Source organism: Leuresthes tenuis, unplaced genomic scaffold (assembly GCF_036924035.1).
Source record: "Leuresthes tenuis unplaced genomic scaffold, fLeuTen1.0.hap1 SCAF_24, whole genome shotgun sequence".
NCBI lineage: Eukaryota > Metazoa > Chordata > Actinopteri > Atheriniformes > Atherinopsidae > Leuresthes > Leuresthes tenuis.
The window spans coordinates 12,095,022-12,115,279 of record NW_027325378.1 but is presented as its reverse complement, the minus strand read 5'-3'; the positions used below and the strand labels follow the sequence as shown (position 1 = coordinate 12,115,279).

The following is a 20,258-nucleotide window of genomic DNA, read 5'->3' as shown; positions in this document are numbered from 1 at the left end:
GTGTGTGCACGTGCTTTATCATGCCTGTGTTTGTGTGTTTGTTTGCTCGCACAGCTCTTTTTCCATCATTTTGTTCTCTTTCTGTCCTTTTCCATATGTTTGTTTAAGTGCATATAAATATGCATGCGTATGTTTGTGTGTGTGTGTGTGTGTGTGCGCCTCATACATTCACAGACACAGTACATGGTGTATCTCAGACTTGAAAGGACAGAGAAAAAAAACACACACACTTCAATAGAAGCCAGTTCCGTGCTCTCAGTCACGATTTGTTGGTTTCCAAATCAAACGCTATGATTTAATGAATTTCCTGTCCAGGACGCAGGGTGAGAGGCCTGTTTATTATTGTGATTGCACGGTGCATCCTGTGATGCTTTTTCTTATATCTGACACTCACTCTATATACAAAGTTCTCATGAGAAATTGCCCAACCCAATGATACGGAGGGACAGTCAGTGAGTCAACTTAAACACACACGAGTGCTAATGCAAGCACTTGGCAGAAACACTGATTGAGTTGTTCTCTGGGGTCAGACACTTATTGTGTTCCTTATGACAAAGCCAGAAAGGTTAAGTATTACCTGAGAGCACTACAGCAGCCGCCCATACTCTATTCCCCCTCTGAGACACACTGACATCATCAGTGTACTTGACCTGTAACCCTGGCACTCTCACATGGCGCCATGCCATGATGCTGTTCATTCCTGACAAAAGCCAAAAATAATTTACATAATACCTTTTTAAACCTGGCAGCGCTTAACTATATGATCTTCACTGTTAGACCAAATCCGACTTGAGTGATATAAACCCTTTATCCTCTTAACCTTTACAGTGTGGCTCAGTTTAATACTACTAAAACAATAGGTTTATATTTTAAGGTAATAAAACTTCTTGTCTCTGTTGTATATTTTGTATGTCTGTGAGCATCTTTATCTTGTTTCACAGTAAGATGTCAGATGCAATCTGCACGTGTTTTGTATTGACCTCCAAATCCAAGTAACTTTATGATCATCTGGTGTAAATGTTTAGTATTTAGATTTTCAGTCAAATCTTTCAGGCCTAATATTCAAGCCAATTTAAAATGTATTGCAGCCTGTTGCTGATTTAACAATGTGGCATAAATGACTAAAAAGAAGACAATAAAAGATATACTTTATTACCTAAGTGAGCATAATTGCAGTGTAATATCCCTGCAGATTACATTTGCCCTCTTAGCTGGCTGACTTGTGGTCCTTTGAAAGGCTCTGTTCTGGTTCTGCTTCAATGTCTGTACTCAGTGTGTTTCTTTAGACCAGTAGTTTTGGTTGGATCCTCACTAGGCCCTTGTTCTTTGCAGCCCGGCTGCACCACGAGCCTGACGCCGTGCCGGAGGAGGCCCAGGGACAGTGGGCCAGTCTGGGCCAGGCTGATGGAGGGCCTCTCGCCTAGGTCCTGGGTCCACTCCTGGGTCTGGCCCTGGGAACCGCAACGCTCTTATCTGGCCCTGGCAGGAGGCGCACTGGGCTTCCTGTGCAAAAATCAGAGCGCTTTTCCTCTCGTTGTTTGGCTTCCTCTCCGACGCGAGACGCTTCCCAGCGGCGTGATTGTCCCTTCGTCTTCAAACGTGGCATAGTCCGCTTCCTCAAGAGCTTGATCTATTCTTGAGAACACCCCCACACCCCTTCCCCCCAACTCTGCTGCCCCCCACACATACCTCTCCAGCCCCTTCCCTCACCAGCTCTGCCCTCCACCCCAACCCAGCATCCTCCGTCTCCATCCTACTGAGGAACAACTCACCATCGCCTCCCACCCTGGAACTCACCTCCTCCCCACACTCATTAGTGCCTCTCCATAACACGCAGAACCCTCAGTGACATTACCAGCAATTCTAAGAGATGATCCTGTGCCTGCTAAACTGGAAAGTGAGGACAGTAACTTTTAACACTGCTGAGCAGTGAAGACCAGGAGACACAGGAAACCAGGAGTTAAATAAGCCACAACACTATGGATATATGAACACTTGCTTTACTAATTATTTATTTATTTCTTTGATTTAGTCAATTCAAGTCCTTCCCATACCAGGATGCCCTGTAGTTTTGTGCTTGTTATATCTCACTGACATTATGAGCCAGAATAAGTGCAATTCCATCCATCCACCAGCCACAATTTCTGGAGCTGCTTTGCTTTTTTTGTGTCCTAGAGTGGTACTATAATGGGTGCATGAACCGTGCCTGTCCCAAGCCCTGATCTGATTCTGACATCCACAAAAGCTGTGAGTTTCTGTCTCAACTTTAAGCCGTCGGTTGAAGGTTAAAAGTGCTTGCCTTGGATGGGCGAAACAGGAGAGAGGATAAGCTTTGTGTTGGTCACTATGGGATGCCTTCAGTTCTCTCTGAAAGACTAACGGTCAGCAGAAGCCTACCATGTAGGAAGTCTGCACAGACCAGAAACTATCCTGTGTCGTCCACTGTCATCCCATGTCAAAATGTCTTCTTTGTGTCTCAGATGATGTCAGTATAACAGCCCTGTTGTCTTTGTATCAGAAGTTAATTAAAACCCAAATATATGTGTGATACTACAAGCCATTTTCAGAGAATGAGTGCCATAAATCTTAGACTGACTTCCGTTTCTGGGTATGTGAGTAAACCAAGTGTGTCAGTGTGTGTGCTTGTGCAGAAATGTGTGTTTGTGTGTATCCCATTTTACGGGTGTCTGCCAATGTGATTCATTCCATGTATACAGATGTTCTATGAGTAATATATGAATCTAATATTTAATAATTTTTTACAACTAACTTACATATGATCAATGACAATATTTGCCAACTCTGTATGACTCTGTTAAGAAGTATTGAAGTGTTATATCATTTGTTTGAGTTTCTGCATTAAACTTTGCTTATTATTGTGAATGGATTCGTACAGTCTGTGGTTATTTTGGGGTTGAGACAGGTACAGGCAGGGACAGCGGTAAAAATGTATTTCAGGCAGCAGAACAGGACAGGAAGAAAAGGAAGGAGATGACCCCCACTGATACACAACTTGGAATAGTCCATTCATATTTCCAGGCAGCTGCAGCTCACCCTGTTGGCAGGCACACACTGAATGAATGTTGATGTGGTATGTCTGTATGCATGTATACATCATTTTCTATGTCTAACCACCTTTATATCCTCACATCCGTCCAACTCATTTCTGTCTGTGAGTGTAAAGGCAACTTTGTGAGGACGTCTTTCGTGGGAAATGTGGGAGTGTAAGCTGGTGTAATGTCGGCCTGAGTGGTGTGGTATATGTGCATGTCTGCATTTGTGACGAATGTGTGTGTCAAGCCCTTGGAGTCATGCACAGGGTGTGTTGTTTGTGCAGTCACACACACTATCTCGATGCCAAGAGGAAGAGCAATCAAGGCGAAAGAGAGGAGCCAAACACAGGGAGGAGCTCAGGACAGACAGAGAAGGATGACGACAAGGATACAGACAGAGACAGGGAGCAGAGAAGGGCAGTGATATATCCCTAAACAGACAGAAGATCAATGAACAGAGTGGAAATTATAGTTTACGATAAGGATGTCAAAATAATGAAGGCGCTTTCTTTTGCTTATGTGATCTCCCAACAATAATCACCTTATAACTTTGCCTTACTGATTAAACCATCCAAACATGAAACTGTTTTTGAGAAATATGAATAAATTCCTATTTAAAACATAGGTAAATACATTTTAAAAAATCACCCTTATCTTTGCAATAAATCTCAACAGATAAAGGCGGATTTGTCAGCAGTGACATTAAAATGCATTAATTGCAACCGTTAATCATAATCGGAGCCCAGTTGTTTAGTTTTTTTGTTTCTTATATCAGTGTTTAACAAACAAGTTCTTAGTTCATTATGATAGGTGTTAAACTGTTGTCTATTGCCGCTCATGGCTACAAAATAAAGTTTCGGTAAAAAATTATGACCAGTGCGGAATTAACTGTGACCCTCTAAAACACACAAGGGTTGCAAGCTCAGCTGTTTTTATACATTAAGCCTAGTTTATGCTTCTGCGTGACATCAACGGCGTACCTACGCCATAGCTACGCCGTCGACGTGGACCCCGACACTGTAGCCTGACGCGCACTTCCAAAAAATCCTAACTATGTGATTGGCTGTGATTGGTCCGTTCAGAACATTATTTTTCCGGCAGTTGTAAATTCACCCGTTCCCAGCCTCATACAGACCACCTCCGCAAACGTCTTGTCTGTCACCTGCGCTTCAACAATTGCAATTGTTCTTCAATATTAATGAGCTCCAACTGCAAATACAGCTGCTCCACCTCGGTTGCAATTGTTTACTGTTGTTAACTGTGACTGGAAGAAAAAGCTAGGATTTGGCTATAACCCCTGAAACCACACAAACACATAGCCACACACCCCTAGCGGCATGGTGAATTGCAGAGCAACGCGTTCCCTCAAGCAGAACTTCGAATGCTCAATGGCAGCGTCACGGACGACGTGACGCAGAAGCATAAACTACAGGAATACCTGCTCCTCCTGAATACTACTATCAAATGTTGTGGTAAAGAATAGATTTTCTTTTAACGTAAATGTCATGAAGACACGAAGTGCGTTTTAGGCTCTCCATCTAAAGTGATACACCTTGATTTTGATACACTTTGAATTGCTGAACAAACTAATCTATATGTAAATTTTAACCATGTTTGAAGGAAATAGTTTGGGAAATTTGTTTGTAATGACAATATGACTTTGAAACTGTGCCCCCTCAAAAAGACTTAAAAACTTCTGTTTTAGATAGTTAGAATTTAGATATTTTGATGTTTTAAATAGATACTGGAAAGTATACTTATCCATTTTAGACAATCTTTTAACGTTGAACAAATTAACATATTAACTAAAATCTTTAGTTCAGTTGAGTAACTTGGAACAACTTGTGTATAATACATATTGTATGTATAGGTTTATAAGGTAACTCTTAACTCTTAACACAGATTATATTATCAAGAATATTTCTCTTCTCATTAGAGCATTTAGAACAGCACAGCTTTAACAGCATTTGCCTTTGGAATAAGATTAAGTGAAGGTGACAAAGCATCAACATGTTTCTTTTTTTAGTCCGATTTTCAATATCTGCTAGATTTGCCTGGACTATAAGCAGCATACTTTCTCTTTTAACAACTGTAGAGTTAAAGAGCCATTACCAATAAACCTCTGGTGTGATTACAGTCATCTGTTAGCCAGCTGTTGATACTAAAATGGAAACTTGGCCATTGAAATTCCTATAATAAGGAACAACTGACGTCATAAATGTAATATCCGACAGTTAGTTTCAGTTTGACTGTTACTTGTTTTTTTACTAACCTGAGTCATTGACAACAAAGCTGATGCTGATTTGATGTATTTAGCTTTTGTAAGCTCAGAACTTTCAAGACTTGCTGTGGCAGATTTTCAGGCATTGTAACCTTTAAAACGTACAGTCGAAGAACCACATACAAAATATGTGTTTTAATTCTATCAGTGTTTTATTCTTCAATGGCTGATTTATTCATTTCCAGCAACATGTGAATTTAGCAAGTCTGTGCTCTCAATTTGGTTTAATATGTATGTTCCCTTTATTTCATGCAGTTTTCAGTTTCTGTCGTACTGATTGACAATTTACCAGTTTGCAGCTGGAAAAGTCAAAGCCATTGGATGTATCAGCGTTGTCTCCTTTGAGATAAAACCAGTGGACCCTGTTGTGTTTAAAGCGATATTGCTATGCTATTATTTTGATAAGAAACAGAATCTCATATTACATTTATTATTTCTTGGATAGTAAACGTAAACAAGTGTAATTAAAGGCAAATGCAAGTCAATTTTGGATAACATAAAGACCTTATAGATTCAATTGTAAGACAAATCTGGGTTTTGGGTTCAAAGAAAAAAGAGAAATACCAATGTGACTAAAATGTTTGCCTTTTAGATAATTAGGTGGAAAGGTGAGACATATGTGTAGGAATTGACTTTTTGCTTTCAGGTTGACTTTTTGTTGGCGTCCTAATTCTCTACAAGGGTATATGTGCTGCCTTCTACTTTATATCTACTGAACTAAACATATTTATATTTAACGAAAGTATTTAAACACAGAAGATCTCTAAAAACCTGCTACACTCACTCATTCCTTGTATTTTGGTCAAGTTTTATTTAGATAAATGTATTTTCCTTTAAACAGACCTTGCTCAACATATTTGCAGCATCGCTTTGTATCAAATGAAAAATAAATGCAAAAATTCATATCGGGCAGTCAGTGTTTCAAGACATTTTCCCTGCTGTCATGTGATTTCACAAGTTCTCCTCATGTGGAGGTATGCGTAAAAATGACCACAAAGCCTCTTGCATAAGCCCCAGTTCCCACAGTTCTGCTGGTGTGTCATCTATGGATTTAGACTTGTGAGAGTCATTGAGGACAGGAAGTATTGTCCTGAAAATGTGGGATGGTTTTCTAAAGAATGGAAGGAAGCTAATTGACAGGATGACAATACCACCTCTGCATCCTTAATAGCTGAACAATCCAGCATTACCTTACACCCAAAAGCTACACTATTGTCAGCTAGCAGGACAGAGGAGGACATGATGCTATTGATAAAAACAGTTTGGTGATAACAAATTACTTCAAGCAGCTATGATCAAGGCATTTCCCGGGGTTCTGGTCTTCCTCCCGCTGAGCGCAGCTGAGAAAAACACACACTTACACACCTGGAAGTATCATATAGTGTCTTGTGTCAACACAGCTGAGTCCCTGTCCCTCTCCTCCTCCTGTTCCTCCTTCAAGGTGTGTGTCTCCAGTGTCCTCCTCGCTATGGAGCCCTGTGACGGAGAGTCTCCCTGCAACATCTGTGCACAACCACATCTTGAGTGTATCCCACAGACAGGAAGTGCTTCAGGGGAAGAAAAAGGTAGTTTAATCTGTGAATGACTCACTGACTGACAGCTGGAGTCATGTGTGGAGTTTGTTTTTCTTTAAAATGTTTAATTGCAGTTGCTAAACATTACATTTTAGAGTAGGAGCAATAATCTGAACAGTTTGGATCATTTCTACAGCTCACAATAAAGAATCTCAAGGAGAAGTTTCCTTCCCTAAATATTAAAACTATAAAAGTAAAAATATTGCAGACTCACTTCATCATCTCCTCTTACTCTTCTTTTATGCTATCAGTTCCCACATACACAAACAGTTACTATATTAAATGTAGTCCCCCCCTACTGGCAAATTAACTTAGGCTGTAAATGCTATGGTGTGCGGTATTTGTTAATGCCAAACTCTTGTCCGTATACAAACTAATTATTGCTGATGTAGCTCATAAGTTCTAAGTGGGAACGAGGTCTGGCTCAGAAAACCCCTATTGTCTGCTCTGTGGATCCATGGAAAATAATTCCTGCCGCTGGAGGTAACAAGCCCGACCCTGTGTGTGAGTGTTTTTCGTAATGCGCAAAGCGCTGGTTTTGTTCATGAGGATGTTTGTGCTCGCTACAGACGGTGGGGGTCCTGACTGTTGCAGAGGCCTTTGTGTCTGGAGTGTATCGCTGCATCGCCTCCAACTCTGCAGGCGCAGACCAGCTAGACATCCCCTTCTACATCACAGGTGATCCAAGACAAGAAGAATAATCATGGGCGTTCTCTGTCTGCCTTATAGCAAATGATTGTAAAAAGTCTATTTTAAGCACTCTCGCCATCCCTCTTACCTCTCCCTTTATTACTGAGAATTCTACTTATAACAAGTTAACAAGCACCTATAAAGAACATACATTATATTCCCTGAACACAAGCATTTTTCTTATGCAAATAAGCAAGTTTATTCAAAAAGGATTCATTTAACAGAAGAGTACGGTGGCCCTGAAGTGCAAATCACTGTGAAATAAAAATAAATACACTGCAGCGAAGTCACTATAAGGTGCTCAGAAAAAAGATGTGGAAGACTCAAAGCATCTGACATCGAGCTAAAGTCTGATACGAGACCTTGACCTGGAATCAAGATGCAAGGTGTTTCTGCTCTGTCACAACAATTCTTATTATTTTCTTTTTTTTTTTTATGAGAACAGTTTTCTTCAGGCTACGTTGACCGTTTTTAATCAGCAATAATCAAAGCAACTACTTTTGAAATTGTCTGAGTGAATTATTCTTCAAGGAAAGATGGTAAACACTGCACAGGCCCAGGTCCAGTAACGGAATTGAAACTGAACAGAAATATCTGCACATTGACATAAAAAACGCTAAATGGGATGCCACTTATTGGAGAGAGGAAAACATTTGTGTCTGGAGGCACGAAGAAACTAAAAGTAACGCTCAAAGGATGTATCACTGCAGAGTTTTCTGCGTGTGATGTCAAGCTGGATTCGGGCTATACATTCATGAGCTATACAGGTTAAACCGTTTTTGTGTCTGCGTGAAGGAGTGTGTATTTGACTGTGTCAAGCTTTGTTGAGCAGTTAGTGTGTGAGCAAGAGTGAAACAGGAACCTGGGGCTCTTATCGTTCCACTTCCCCGTGCAGCGCACTTCCTTGGACTGGCAGGTCCACTTTATTTCGGGAGGCCTTGGGGTGTTTGGGAAAGATAAACACTATCTGCCATCAGGAAACTCTCAAGCCGTTTCCACGGGAAGTTTCAAATGGCTAAAGTAAATAAAAAAGCCTTCTCACTGTATTCCACAAGCTGCGTTTGCCTACAATAGCCATTCAACATTGTCATCAAAGGTTTGGAAAATGGAGGATTGGTGGAATCAAGTCTCCTGGTTTAGGCTGCAGTCAGGACGCATGTCGAGAAACTGAGAAGGCTTATTCATCACACAGAAGATTTGTGAAGTGTTGTATGTTGCTCCCTCTTCCTCTGTATTCCTACTTTCCTGTTAATCTATCTTTCCCTCTGCTCTGTTTCCCTCAGACGTCCCAGGAGGTTTCAGTGTGAACCAGCTGGAAGAGGCCAGAGAGGGAGGCGACCTCCATCTCACCTGTTCAGCCAATAAGTACCTGTACACGGCGCTGTCATGGCGACAAATAGAGGACACAGGGGTATCCCGTCACCCTGCTTTGAATATTCATAAGACAACATCAGGGGAGTTCTCCCACTCTCTGATCCTGTTGCTTAGTAACCTTACAGCTAGAGACTCTGGGACCTACAGATGCTCCGCGCGCCATCTCATCACCGGGCAAGAGACGCACCTGGACACACAGGTGGAGGTGACAAGTGAGTGATCTCAAGTTTACCTTCTTCTGTCATTGTCCATCCTCAACGTCTGGAAGGTTTTTTTTTTACAGTTCTTTCCCAGATGAAATGACCCACAGTCAAATGAGCAAACTCACACACAATATGTTTTAAGGTAGAGTACAATACTTAACAGGCCTCAGATTAATTAAATAACTGACTTGACTATTTCTGTACTCTAGAAATAGGTAAATAATTCAATATGAAGGGCATTTTCTAAAAGTTAAACTCATCATTTTCATTGTGTAAGCCTCTTCATGTTGCTGTGTACCTTGATTGCAAATACATGCAAATAAACACCTGAAGTTTTGCACAGAGGTCCTGCTGCTTGGGAATCGGGTCCCCCTCAGTTTCCTGAGGCCCCACCCTACTGTAGCTTTGCTTTTGCACTCCAGCTCAGCACCTCTTTCACATGGGAATGAGCTCTTGTCTAGAGGAAGAACACACAATAGCACTTCCCACAATGCCACATTTACAGGCCTCTGCACAGAGCTGGAGGAACAATCAGCCAATCAGGCACTGTCAGGCCCCGGCCCCCGCGGACAATCATCAATTGTTGTCCAGGAGGAAGATCGGGGAAACAACAATCAGTCGCTATGGTTAAGTGACTTTTCTGCGTGTCTTTTACTGCTGCTCTCTATACAATCAGGGCTCAAAACGTCAACTTCCTCCCTTAGGACCCTCACAAGAGAATTACTAGAGAGACAGGGTGACCAGGAGGAGAGAGGTGGTCAGTGGGGGCAGAGAGAGGAAAAGGAAAAGAAAATTCACACATGGGGTTAAAAGACATTTAGGGAAGATGGAGGCATCTCTTCAAGTTATAGTGTATGTGTATTGTAGGTAATAATAATGTATCAGAGGCTGTATTCAATTCAGTGTGTGCGCTTAAGAGCCCTGAGCTACCCTTAAAATGAGATTATACATCATTGTTGCTCTGTTGAAATGGCTTTGTTCCCACAACTTTTTTGGGAGAATAAATGGCCCCAAGAGGACCAAATTTCAGCTGACCCACAGGTCAAAGCCAGGGCCACTCTTCTGCATATGTGTCATCACCACCAGCTCGCACTTATTGTGCAAAAGTGGCACAGGTCCAGTAAAGTGACTGGGGAAAAAATAGCACGACTCTCAGTTCGACACATTTCTGTTACTATAAATATCGCAGACTGTTCTGAAGCAAATACTTAGATGCATAACTAGTAGTAATTTTCTGAGTTGGGGGAAAAAAAGAGATGCCACAACATTGAATAGACTGTCTTTAAATCCTCTGTCAAAGATTTTAAGTAAGAACCCTCGATGATTAACTGCTTTAATGACATTTATTGTTACTATCATTTTAGAATATTAACAGCAGGGTAAATTACTGTTTTTATAGCTTTTAGCACTTTGTTGTGGTTTTCCAGCCCACAACTTAAACAGTAACTGACCCAGAAGAGGGACACAAGGACTCTGGGATGACAGTTAAAAGTTTATTGTAGTTAATGGAATTTGCAGGGGAATCTGGTAGGGTGGGTGAGACGTCAAGACCCAAGGAGACAGGAGTTAGAAACAGTTTAAACTATGAGTTTAAATCAGATATTACTAAACGGCCTTGGCCAAGTAAATACCACTGAGATAGATTAAACAATCTGGTGATAACTGGAGGACAGGGCAATTATTACACAGCTGGGTTGATTAGGAGATGGCAGTCAGGTCTCCCAGTGCCGGGCCAACACCCGACACTGAGATAAAACAAGGAGAGGAAACAACAGCGGGATCATGGCTTTAGCCATTAACCAGATATTTCCCACGGACATTTGTGAACAGCAAATCTGAAAGAAATATTTGATTTCTATTTGCCAAAAAACACAGAAATGCTTAGCTGAAAGACCGTTCCGAATGAGTTTGATGTGTGTGTGAGGATTACATACATCCACAATATTAAAAACACTGTCAGCTGAAGTGCAGTGACCTTGTTACAATAGCACTTGTCAAAGAGGGTGATGTATTAGGCAACAATCGAACAAACAGATTTCTAAATCAATGCCTGCTTGCTTAACCATCCCAAAGCACCTACATTGGGCACACAGGTGTCAGAACCAGATCATCGAGCAAGTGAAGAAGGCGGTGTGGGTTGATGAATCGTTTTCTTTTACATCAACAGAAGAATTATTGTTATGCCGAGCTCTGCTTGCCCAAAGAAAATCTGTTCCACCACTGAGAAATAGCAGAACCTGTCACACACACACATTTTTATTACTGCTGTATATGTGTGTCCTTTCAGTTCTGGAGCCTCCTGTGCTGCTTAGCAATTTGACAGATTGCACTGTTAATGTAAGCAGCTCAGTGACCCTCAGCTGTCCATCTCAAGGAGTCCCACCTCCAACTATCACATGGTACAAAGACGAACATGCTCTGCTGCAGGGATCAGGTAGAAAAGACAAAAAAAAAAGATCCAAACATGTACATCTCTTTGCTGTATCCTGGTGTCTGCAAGTTAGTTTACCACCATCTTCAGGTATCGTCATATCAGCGGAAGACGGGAGCCTCCATATTGACAGAATCACAGTGGAGGACCGGGGTCTGTATACATGTCAGGCGACCAATGAGAGGGGATCTGCGGAGAGTTCAGCCTATATATGGGTCAACAGTAAGTACAGTATGTGTTTCTCAAGCACGTATGCCTTTGATTCGCTGTTCATTGGCTGTTCACATTTGAAGTGTCTAATTGTACATTGTTCCCTGCGCTTCAAACAGGCGAGAGTCTGGATGTACACGTATAGTACAGTATATCACATTGTTGTTTTTATGTAGTATTTATACACAGAGGTGTGTTGTGTCAGTTCTAATAATGGAAGATGATGCACGTCACTTTCTGAGTAAACATTGATCAAAGTAGGTCTTAACATAAACGAACTCGGCCTTTTGTTCAGTTTCCCTCATTCACACACACACACACCCACGTGCACACACTCACACATCCTGAGGTAACAGAGAAGGAGGAGACCCCTGGAAACAGTAATAGCCGACTCTCTTCCAAATCCAGGTTTGGAAAGAGGAGTGGCTGTATATTTTGGTGTGTGCATGTTGTGTTCTGATCAGCCGGGAAGGAAGCTGTCTCCCGTTTTTATTTCCTCCGGAAGGCCCGGCCTGCATCGTAGAGAGGCTCCATGTTGTAGTGAGCTGGGCATTTCTTTATCCTCCCATTAAAAAAAGAATAAGAAATAATTGGAGTTAATGAGGGGCATTTATGGTTAAGTTCAGTTGATAATGCAGGAACACTGGTTGGTTACTTTTAGAAAATGATCATTAGGGCTTAAATACATTCTATCTACAATGTGACTGCGACTGTCACCTTCATGGATGCCATTTTTACAATTCACTTGCACTTGTTCTCATGACAGCCAGAGGCGGCATATCCCACAAACTTAGTTGTAAACAAATACGTTCCCATGGGAACATAAGCAGGACAGTCTCTTATACTTATATCCTGCAGATCCCTGATGAGCAGAACTTTTCATCTTTACAACTAATTGACATTATTCTAAGTCCTGTATGATCCAGTACAAAACAAAAGCAAGATTGATGACAACATTGTTTTTGTTGCGTTCCAGGTGTGTCGGAAACATCGTTTCTAGAAATTCCAACTCTGACTTGTACCTGTGTGGTGGCCACTCTCTTCTGGCTTTTCCTCACACTTTTCATTCGGAAACTGAAACAGGTGAGAGGATGTAGGAAAAAGTTTCTGGTTGTAATGAAATTAATATTTTGTGTATGTCGCTTTCCCTTTATTGTTTCTTTTAACTGAACTGAGGATTTTTTTTTTACCAGCATCGTATTCCTTCCCTCAGCCTCCATCTCCTCTCAAACTGTTTCACAGGCTGTTGTTACATTAACTAGCTGTTGGTGAATATGTTTATGTTAGTATGTATGCGTTTCCCAAGAGGTCGTCCCAAAGTGTATGAATGGCATGTTTGAATTGTGTGATTTAGCATTTTTGAGCTACCATAAAGGGTACAAATTCCATGCTTTTTTTCGTTTTTTAAGTACAAGTAACTGGTGCCTCTACTGCAGTTTTATGAATTTGTTGGCTTGCAAAAAAACCCATTTCTTTATTTTCTGTTTTGTATACTTTAAATGTGCTTTTCGACATTACTTAATGCACTACATGAATTCTGTTTTATTTGACCTGGAACATGAATGAAAAACAATGGTACAGGACATCATTTTAATGAATATTGATTTTTCATATAGAATGACTAATAACAACTGTGACTAAAGGATCTTCACTTTATCGTTATTCATGATATTACACTGTTCTGATCCTTCTGATGATTAGAGTTTTGCTTTTTCTTAAACTTTAAGTAAGATATGGTGTGTTTGGTGCTCATCTGAATTTTTTCTGCAGCATAACTTCTTTTCCTTTTCCAAAGTCCAACACCTCACACACCAAACCAGAATACTTGTCAATCATACTGGACACAGGAGAGGGGCCAATAGAGGAGCAGTGTGAGAGACTGCAGTATGACCCCAACCAATGGGAGTTCCCTCGCGAACGTCTTAAATTAGGTAATGCTTCTTTTTTTTTTTTTTTAAAGATAAGATATTTGCACATTGTTACTTTTTTGTGGGCTGCAACCACACAGATTTTGGGAATTCACTGGGAGAGGAGGGAGGTATTTAAGATCACATTACTGATACAAAGATTTTCTCATAGCTCTTATCTGATTATTATTATTGGGAGTGACTCCAATTCCATTAATCAGACTTTGTGTTGTCTGTGGTGAGCTAATCAGCTCCAGCATGGGGTGTTTAAACTGTGTTTACTGGAACTAATCAGCTCCCGCTATCATCAGGGTGGGATTAGGTTAAATGGACAGTTGATGAGGTCTGAAGTCTTCTGCTATCAGTATCTCACATCTGGAATGGATGTGAATAGTAATTAATTGACACACCTCCTGTTTCCGTATCATTCCCTCTTTCACAAGGACTCTCTTTCTCTCTCAGGGAAACCTTTGGGCCGCGGAGCCTTTGGAAAGGTGATGCAGGCATCAGCAGTTGGTATAGACAATGCAACCAGCTGCAGGACTGTGGCTGTGAAGATGCTCAAAGGTACCAACAACATCCCCGTCCTGCTGTTAGAAAATTCAATTGAAATTAAGACCATTTTGACAGTGGTATTGCTCTTATATATTTTGTCCTCCAGAGGGAGCCACAGCCAGTGAACACAAGGCTCTGATGACAGAATTGAAGATCCTTAACCACATTGGAAACCACCTGAATGTGGTAAACCTCCTGGGAGCCTGTACCAAGCCAGGTGGTGTGTGTTTGCATTTTTATGGCTTTTTTTCTCTGTGTGCGTCATTCGTTGTGTGTATGTCACTTTATATGAATTTGTTTTTATGTTTGTTTGTACATTCACACTACTTTTGGATATGGGTGTTTGTTTTTTCATAAACATAGGTCCACTGATGGTTATTGTTGAGTACTGTCACTTTGGAAACCTCTCAACCTTCCTGAAGAACAAGAGGGATGTGTATGTGCACAACCGGGTGAGACTTGTAGATTCTTTCAATAAAGATGTTGTGAAGATAGGCGTTGGTGTGCAGACATGGGTGCATGACTGTAGTGACTTTGTGGGGTTGAGAAAACCGAAATACCCCCTTTGAGGTGCGAGCACTTGCAAAATCATACACTCAAAACTCACTTCTGCAATCCATTGAGGTAGAAAATTGTTATCAGTAATCTAGCAGGGACATTTACTTCCTGAAATTCATCACAAGTTCACACACAACTGAAAACATGATATTTTCACAGAACAAAGGGCTCTTTTTATTCTCTTCCCTGAAAATTGACGTGAATTACTAATTGAAAAACTTCAATTAACACTTGAGCTTTTTTTCAACTCTCTAAAGCTTATTTTCCCTCTAACTTATGACTATTTCAGTTTTCACTCTGACATTACGTAACAGTAATCTTTTTTGTCCATGTCAGCTGGCAGAAGGGGCAGATGGGGGACCAGGTTGTGTCAGCAGTGTGTTTGACAACCAGAGCAGTGCCAGAACACAGTTTAATGAGTGGGATGCCAAAGAAGATCCAAAATCTTCCTCCAACTCCCCTCTCTTCCTGGAGGATCTCATTTCTTTCAGCTTTCAGGTGGCACGTGGAATGGAGTTTCTGGCCTCTCGCAAGGTCTGACATGTTACGCTCCCCTTGCAAATTCATGTACACCTCTGTTTAATTCATGTCATAATTTGTGTTTTCTGTCCACCTGGATCAGTGTATTCATAGAGACCTGGCAGCAAGGAACATTTTGTTGTCTGACAATAAAGTGGTGAAGATCTGTGACTTCGGTCTGGCCAGAGACATCTACAAAGACCCCGACTATGTTCGCAAGGGAGATGTGAGTACATTTTGTATTTCTATTTCTTGATTTTTTTTTATGCAACATGAGACATGAACTCTCTTTCTTACAATATATCTCAACATTTCAAGCTTTCAAACAATAGCCCCGACAGTCATAATCTAGTTAGTTTGGAGTGTTTCTTTATTAACTGGCTAAAAGGACTTTGTAAAAACATCCAATCTTTTTTTATTTTTGGCACTTTTTATATGTTTTAGGGAAAAAAATATGGATTCAGTTATGAAACTTTTATTCTTTTTGAAGAGTTGAAGAATCTTACAGCCAGCCACACTTTACTTTTCTTCATGTATGGACTGATTTTGTAACCTTGTGCTCTGATTGGCTAACAGGGCCGTCTCCCTCTGAAGTGGATGTCTCCAGAGTCCATCTTTGACAAAGTGTTCACCACCCAGAGTGATGTGTGGTCCTTCGGCATTCTGCTGTGGGAGATCTTCTCTTTGGGTATGAGCTCTGGACACATGCGGGTGGACATAATAAAGTCAGAAGCTCTGTAATGGCACGGTCATATAATTTGACATTTTTTTAAGTGATTTATTTAGCGTATGATTACATGATGCATATGCGTCTGTGCAACAGGAGCTTCACCATACCCGGGTCTTCACATAGATGAGGAGTTCTGCCACCGGCTGAAAGGGGGAACGAGGATGAGAGCACCAGAATACAGCACACCTGAAATGTGCGTTCATGTTATTCACTCCCCTGCTCGGGAAATGTGAACATCAATTATTCTGCTCTGCGTTTGCTGCACTTCTTTGCAACTAATAAGCTCCCAACTTCAAATTAACTGTAGAATTTAGATCTATTGTTGTAACTGGTTTGGTTGTGTAGGCAAAGCTTGTAATTCATAAGCCCAAAATAGTCTCAACTACTGAGTTCAGCCTCAACCACGCCTCTCTGGGTTTTGCAGAGGTGTTAGTTTTGAACAAGAACTCATTCGATATACACCCATTACTTACTTGAAGTGAGGAGCACGGCTCATCTTCTTACAGCACAATAACCTGCAAGAAGAACCTGCATCCTGGTATTCAGCTCAATGCTAGTTTGACTGTTGCTTCCTGAAACATTTTTGCAGAGCATACCCCCATCACCACCTCCACCATATGTGGCAACACCACTCCCTAACACTGAAGCCTCACATGTAGAACAGCTGTGGCTTCAGCAAAAACTACTTTAGAAGGGCTCAAACAACAAAACAAACTCCAAACATACCATAGCTCATAGAATCTAACATCCCGGTACAACACACTACACAGTACCCTCAGCATGAGAAGAACCTGGTCGATGGTCATGATGTTATTGCTGATCAGTGTATCCATATGTTGACAAATTCACGTCTGCTGCCATGTGTGTATTATAAATTGGCTGAAGAAACCTGTCCAACTGAGCACTAAATGTCATTTAGAAACCCTGCCCATGCTATAGCTCACATATGGACCCAGACTACTCTGGCTACATATAGACCAGGTTTACATCTGTAAATGTTTAACACAGGCCCAGAAAACCCTGCATTTAAAGTATTCTGTAGATAATATTTTAGTAGTGAAATGGTTAGGATCAGGGGACTAAAATAACCAGCAGTTAATGCCCATCATCCAAATACAGCAAATGTATGTTTAATATCTATGGTTCAGTTTGTTGTCTACACAGGGCAATGTTATTCTTATGGTGATGTTCTTACAATATAAGCCTTGAAAGTCTGTAATGTACCCCAGTATTCAACAGAAACAAGTAAACTCAACAAGTAATCAATGAGGAAGGCTTTCTGTGCAGGATGGCGTCTTTTTGCTCTCCATAATAAAATATAGACATTTTAGAGTCATGTAGACACACCAAATGAACTTTAACTCCCAGCCTTGAATAACCTTATTCCAGTCTAACCCTTCCAAACCAGTTAGATGCGTAATAAACATCTGTTTAACGCGACTGCCCATTTCCACTTTCATTCTAGAGTTGGAAATTGAACATATTTAGTATATAGTTTTTGCAGCAGGAAGGAAAGAATAGCAATGCTGCCTGCTGATGTGACAGAGTTACTCAAGGGGAAAAAAAACCCTGTTTGTGTGTACAGTTACAGCACAATGCTGGCATGTTGGGAGGCCAGTCCCTCAGACCGACCCACGTTCACTAACCTGGTGGAGATACTTGGAGACCTGCTACAAGCAAGAGTGCAGCAGGTCAGAGACTTAAAACTTTCATCTAATTCAACAAAATATTTCTATACTTCAAGACGAGGATGCAAATCTCTCAATAAAATGGTAAAGATTTACAAATTCCTCACTTTTTTCCTTCTTTTTTTTAATCTCTCCAGCAGGATGGGAAGGACTACATTCCTCTGGGATCTTCCATGAACGGAGACATCAGTCGCTGTGAGGCCTTCAAAGCAAACCCACTTGCGGTCACAAACCTGAGGTAAATAAACATTAGTGCAACAGTCTGAGCCAGTGCACATTGAGTTCAATTGTTCAAGTCTGTGTACGCCGGAGACATGTTGTGGAAAAAAAAGAAAGTCATGTGAAAGAGGCCCACCAGAGTTGCATGAGGTAATTGAAACTGAAATGCAGGTTGTGAAAGCCGAGAAGTTTCCGTTTGATTTGAATCTGAACCCTTTCTGTCCAGCTACATGAGGGGTATGGCCACACTTCAGACTTTTGAGGAGTTTCCCTGCGAGGAGCAAGACAGCCCTGATGTAAGACCAAACCTTTGCTTGAACTCAAACATAAAAGCTGAAGCTAAAGAGAAGTATGACCTGTCTTTAAAACTGAGAATCGATCTGATAAGCTGCATGTTTGAACCGTCTCGGTTTTAGGATGAGCAAAGTGACAGTGGGATGGTGCTTCCATCGGAGGAGCTGAAGCAAATGATGACGATCAACACCAAGGACAAGAAACTGAGCAGGTGTAGACCTCCAATTGTTGTCTGCGTAATCCAGACTTGTGTAATGTGCTGTTGCTCAGAGGTATTTCCGTTTGATTAGAAAGATTTGTATCACAGCCTGCGCGCGATGTGCCCTAGAGGAAGAAAACATTGCAGACATGCTGAATCTTTGAAACAAAATATAGTTTAAAATGTGCAACGGAGACGTAAAGTAAATTCATCTTTCATTAACACAGAACAATTTCTCAATTTTCTAGGTTCTTTACCTTTGCCAAGCGCCAAGACCACCAAATGCCTTTCCAGTGCGATGACATCAAAGGTCTCCATGACAATGAGCCCTCGATCCTGCCGTGTGACTGGGAGTCTGACGAGGATGGTTCCCCTCCTCCAGACTACAACTCAGCGTTCCTCTACCCCTCCCTCTAGCTTCTGGTTTTGTGTAATCATTTCACAGCTTCATACAGGGTTTATACAATTTCTTCAGTCTCTCAGAACTTACTCTGCCTTACATCTTTCTCTACCTCATACGTGCAAGTTTCCTTCTGACATCCTCTTTGCCTCACCGAAGTCTACGCTTCCCAAATATTCTCACCCGTTCAAATTTAGAATCTTCTGTACATACGAAACATCTAATTTTGTGTTTTTCACTTTAAAACAAATTCCCAATTATGAGCTCTCAGTGCTTTTCTCTATACGACCACTTCCAAGAGCAGCTAAGTGTTACCGGACAGTACTTAATCCGTACAGTTAAATATATTCACAAACCTATAACTATTAAAGCTTATTGTATTGGTACCTCATGCTCAGAGCTTTGTGAAGAGGAGCAGTGCTGTATGTAATAACTGTTCCTCTTACACAGCTACTATATGCTGGAAAAAAAAAATTATCCACCAAATTATATTTGTGTTAGTCAGAATGTATATCTGTATTTATTTGAATTCTGTTGTCATGTCATAGAAGAGGTAAACATTTCTGTGTAGATGGTGACATCTCAGGTCTTTGCACATTGTGATTTGTCCTTTCATGTCTCACATCAGGATAGAGGCTGTAACTTCATAGATTCAACTGAGTGTCAAAAGCACTGATAGACAATCAGAACTGCAGTGGAACTTTGTTTCAAAAAGCAAATCTCACCGAGTGTGCTGTTGTAACAAAGTGCTTTTGAGTATTCACTTAATAAATCAGTTATTTCAGACCATTACTCTGTATTTACCTAATTAAATGTCACATGTTGAAGTTTGGATGCTTTTTTTTGGTTTAAATGCAACTGTATCTTCCAAAAAAAAAAAAAAAAAACAGTAGATGGGAAGTTTGCCATTTTGTGGAATGATCCCCTCTTCTGAAACGCACAATGTTTTATGACATTGTCTGGCTGAGAATAAAAAGGACCTTCCTTGAAGATCTCATCTGTGTGGCAGAATATATCCTTCAGCATGAACAGAGCCTTGAAAGATGTGGGAGTTACCCATACCGTGTGCATTAGCAGATGCTAAAACCTAAACCAGCCCCCAGTGCATTATTACCCAAAAGATTTTACAATCTGAAATGTTCACAGAGGATAGTGAAGTTCCTGTTCAATGTTCTCCCTTTTAATTGTAGTTTTAGCTTCCGTATCGGGATGCAGCTGAGATTTAATGCAGCACTGCCTCTTTTCACTTTCTTTATGGAAGGTTTCTTTTAGTTTCGTTTGTTTTGGCAGTGCAGTTTTACTCATCACAAAAAAAAGGTGCATTTCTCATGTAAATAGATCCAACCCATTTGTATTCTTACTAAATGTTGTAA

General features: G+C 40.9%; 1 protein-coding gene across 3 annotated transcripts in view; it reads left to right on the top strand.

Annotated features, from left to right (window-relative positions):
• flt1 (fms related receptor tyrosine kinase 1) overlaps nucleotides 1–19,952 on the top strand; it is a 32,591-nt gene extending 12,639 nt beyond the window's left edge. Inside the window, exons 11-29 of one of the 3 annotated variants that reach the window (XM_072378201.1) lie at nucleotides 6,776–6,899; nucleotides 7,478–7,586; nucleotides 8,882–9,184; nucleotides 11,463–11,609; nucleotides 11,697–11,828; nucleotides 12,793–12,899; nucleotides 13,612–13,747; nucleotides 14,186–14,290; nucleotides 14,385–14,498; nucleotides 14,642–14,730; nucleotides 15,173–15,370; nucleotides 15,459–15,581; nucleotides 15,932–16,043; nucleotides 16,179–16,278; nucleotides 17,671–17,776; nucleotides 17,914–18,011; nucleotides 18,219–18,288; nucleotides 18,409–18,497; nucleotides 18,734–19,952. In XM_072378201.1, coding sequence (XP_072234302.1) covers nucleotides 6,776–6,899; nucleotides 7,478–7,586; nucleotides 8,882–9,184; nucleotides 11,463–11,609; nucleotides 11,697–11,828; nucleotides 12,793–12,899; nucleotides 13,612–13,747; nucleotides 14,186–14,290; nucleotides 14,385–14,498; nucleotides 14,642–14,730; nucleotides 15,173–15,370; nucleotides 15,459–15,581; nucleotides 15,932–16,043; nucleotides 16,179–16,278; nucleotides 17,671–17,776; nucleotides 17,914–18,011; nucleotides 18,219–18,288; nucleotides 18,409–18,497; nucleotides 18,734–18,902 — 2,431 coding nt within the window. In that variant the 3' untranslated portion in view covers nucleotides 18,903–19,952. Of the gene's footprint in view, nucleotides 1–1,332; nucleotides 2,884–6,775; nucleotides 6,900–7,477; nucleotides 7,587–8,881; nucleotides 9,185–11,462; nucleotides 11,610–11,696; nucleotides 11,829–12,792; nucleotides 12,900–13,611; nucleotides 13,748–14,185; nucleotides 14,291–14,384; nucleotides 14,499–14,641; nucleotides 14,731–15,172; nucleotides 15,371–15,458; nucleotides 15,582–15,931; nucleotides 16,044–16,178; nucleotides 16,279–17,670; nucleotides 17,777–17,910; nucleotides 18,012–18,218; nucleotides 18,289–18,408; nucleotides 18,498–18,733 lie in introns of those variants that run through there. The other 2 variants (XM_072378200.1, XM_072378202.1) reach the window with 2 other exon arrangements.
• The last annotated feature ends 306 nt before the right edge of the window (nucleotides 19,953–20,258 follow it).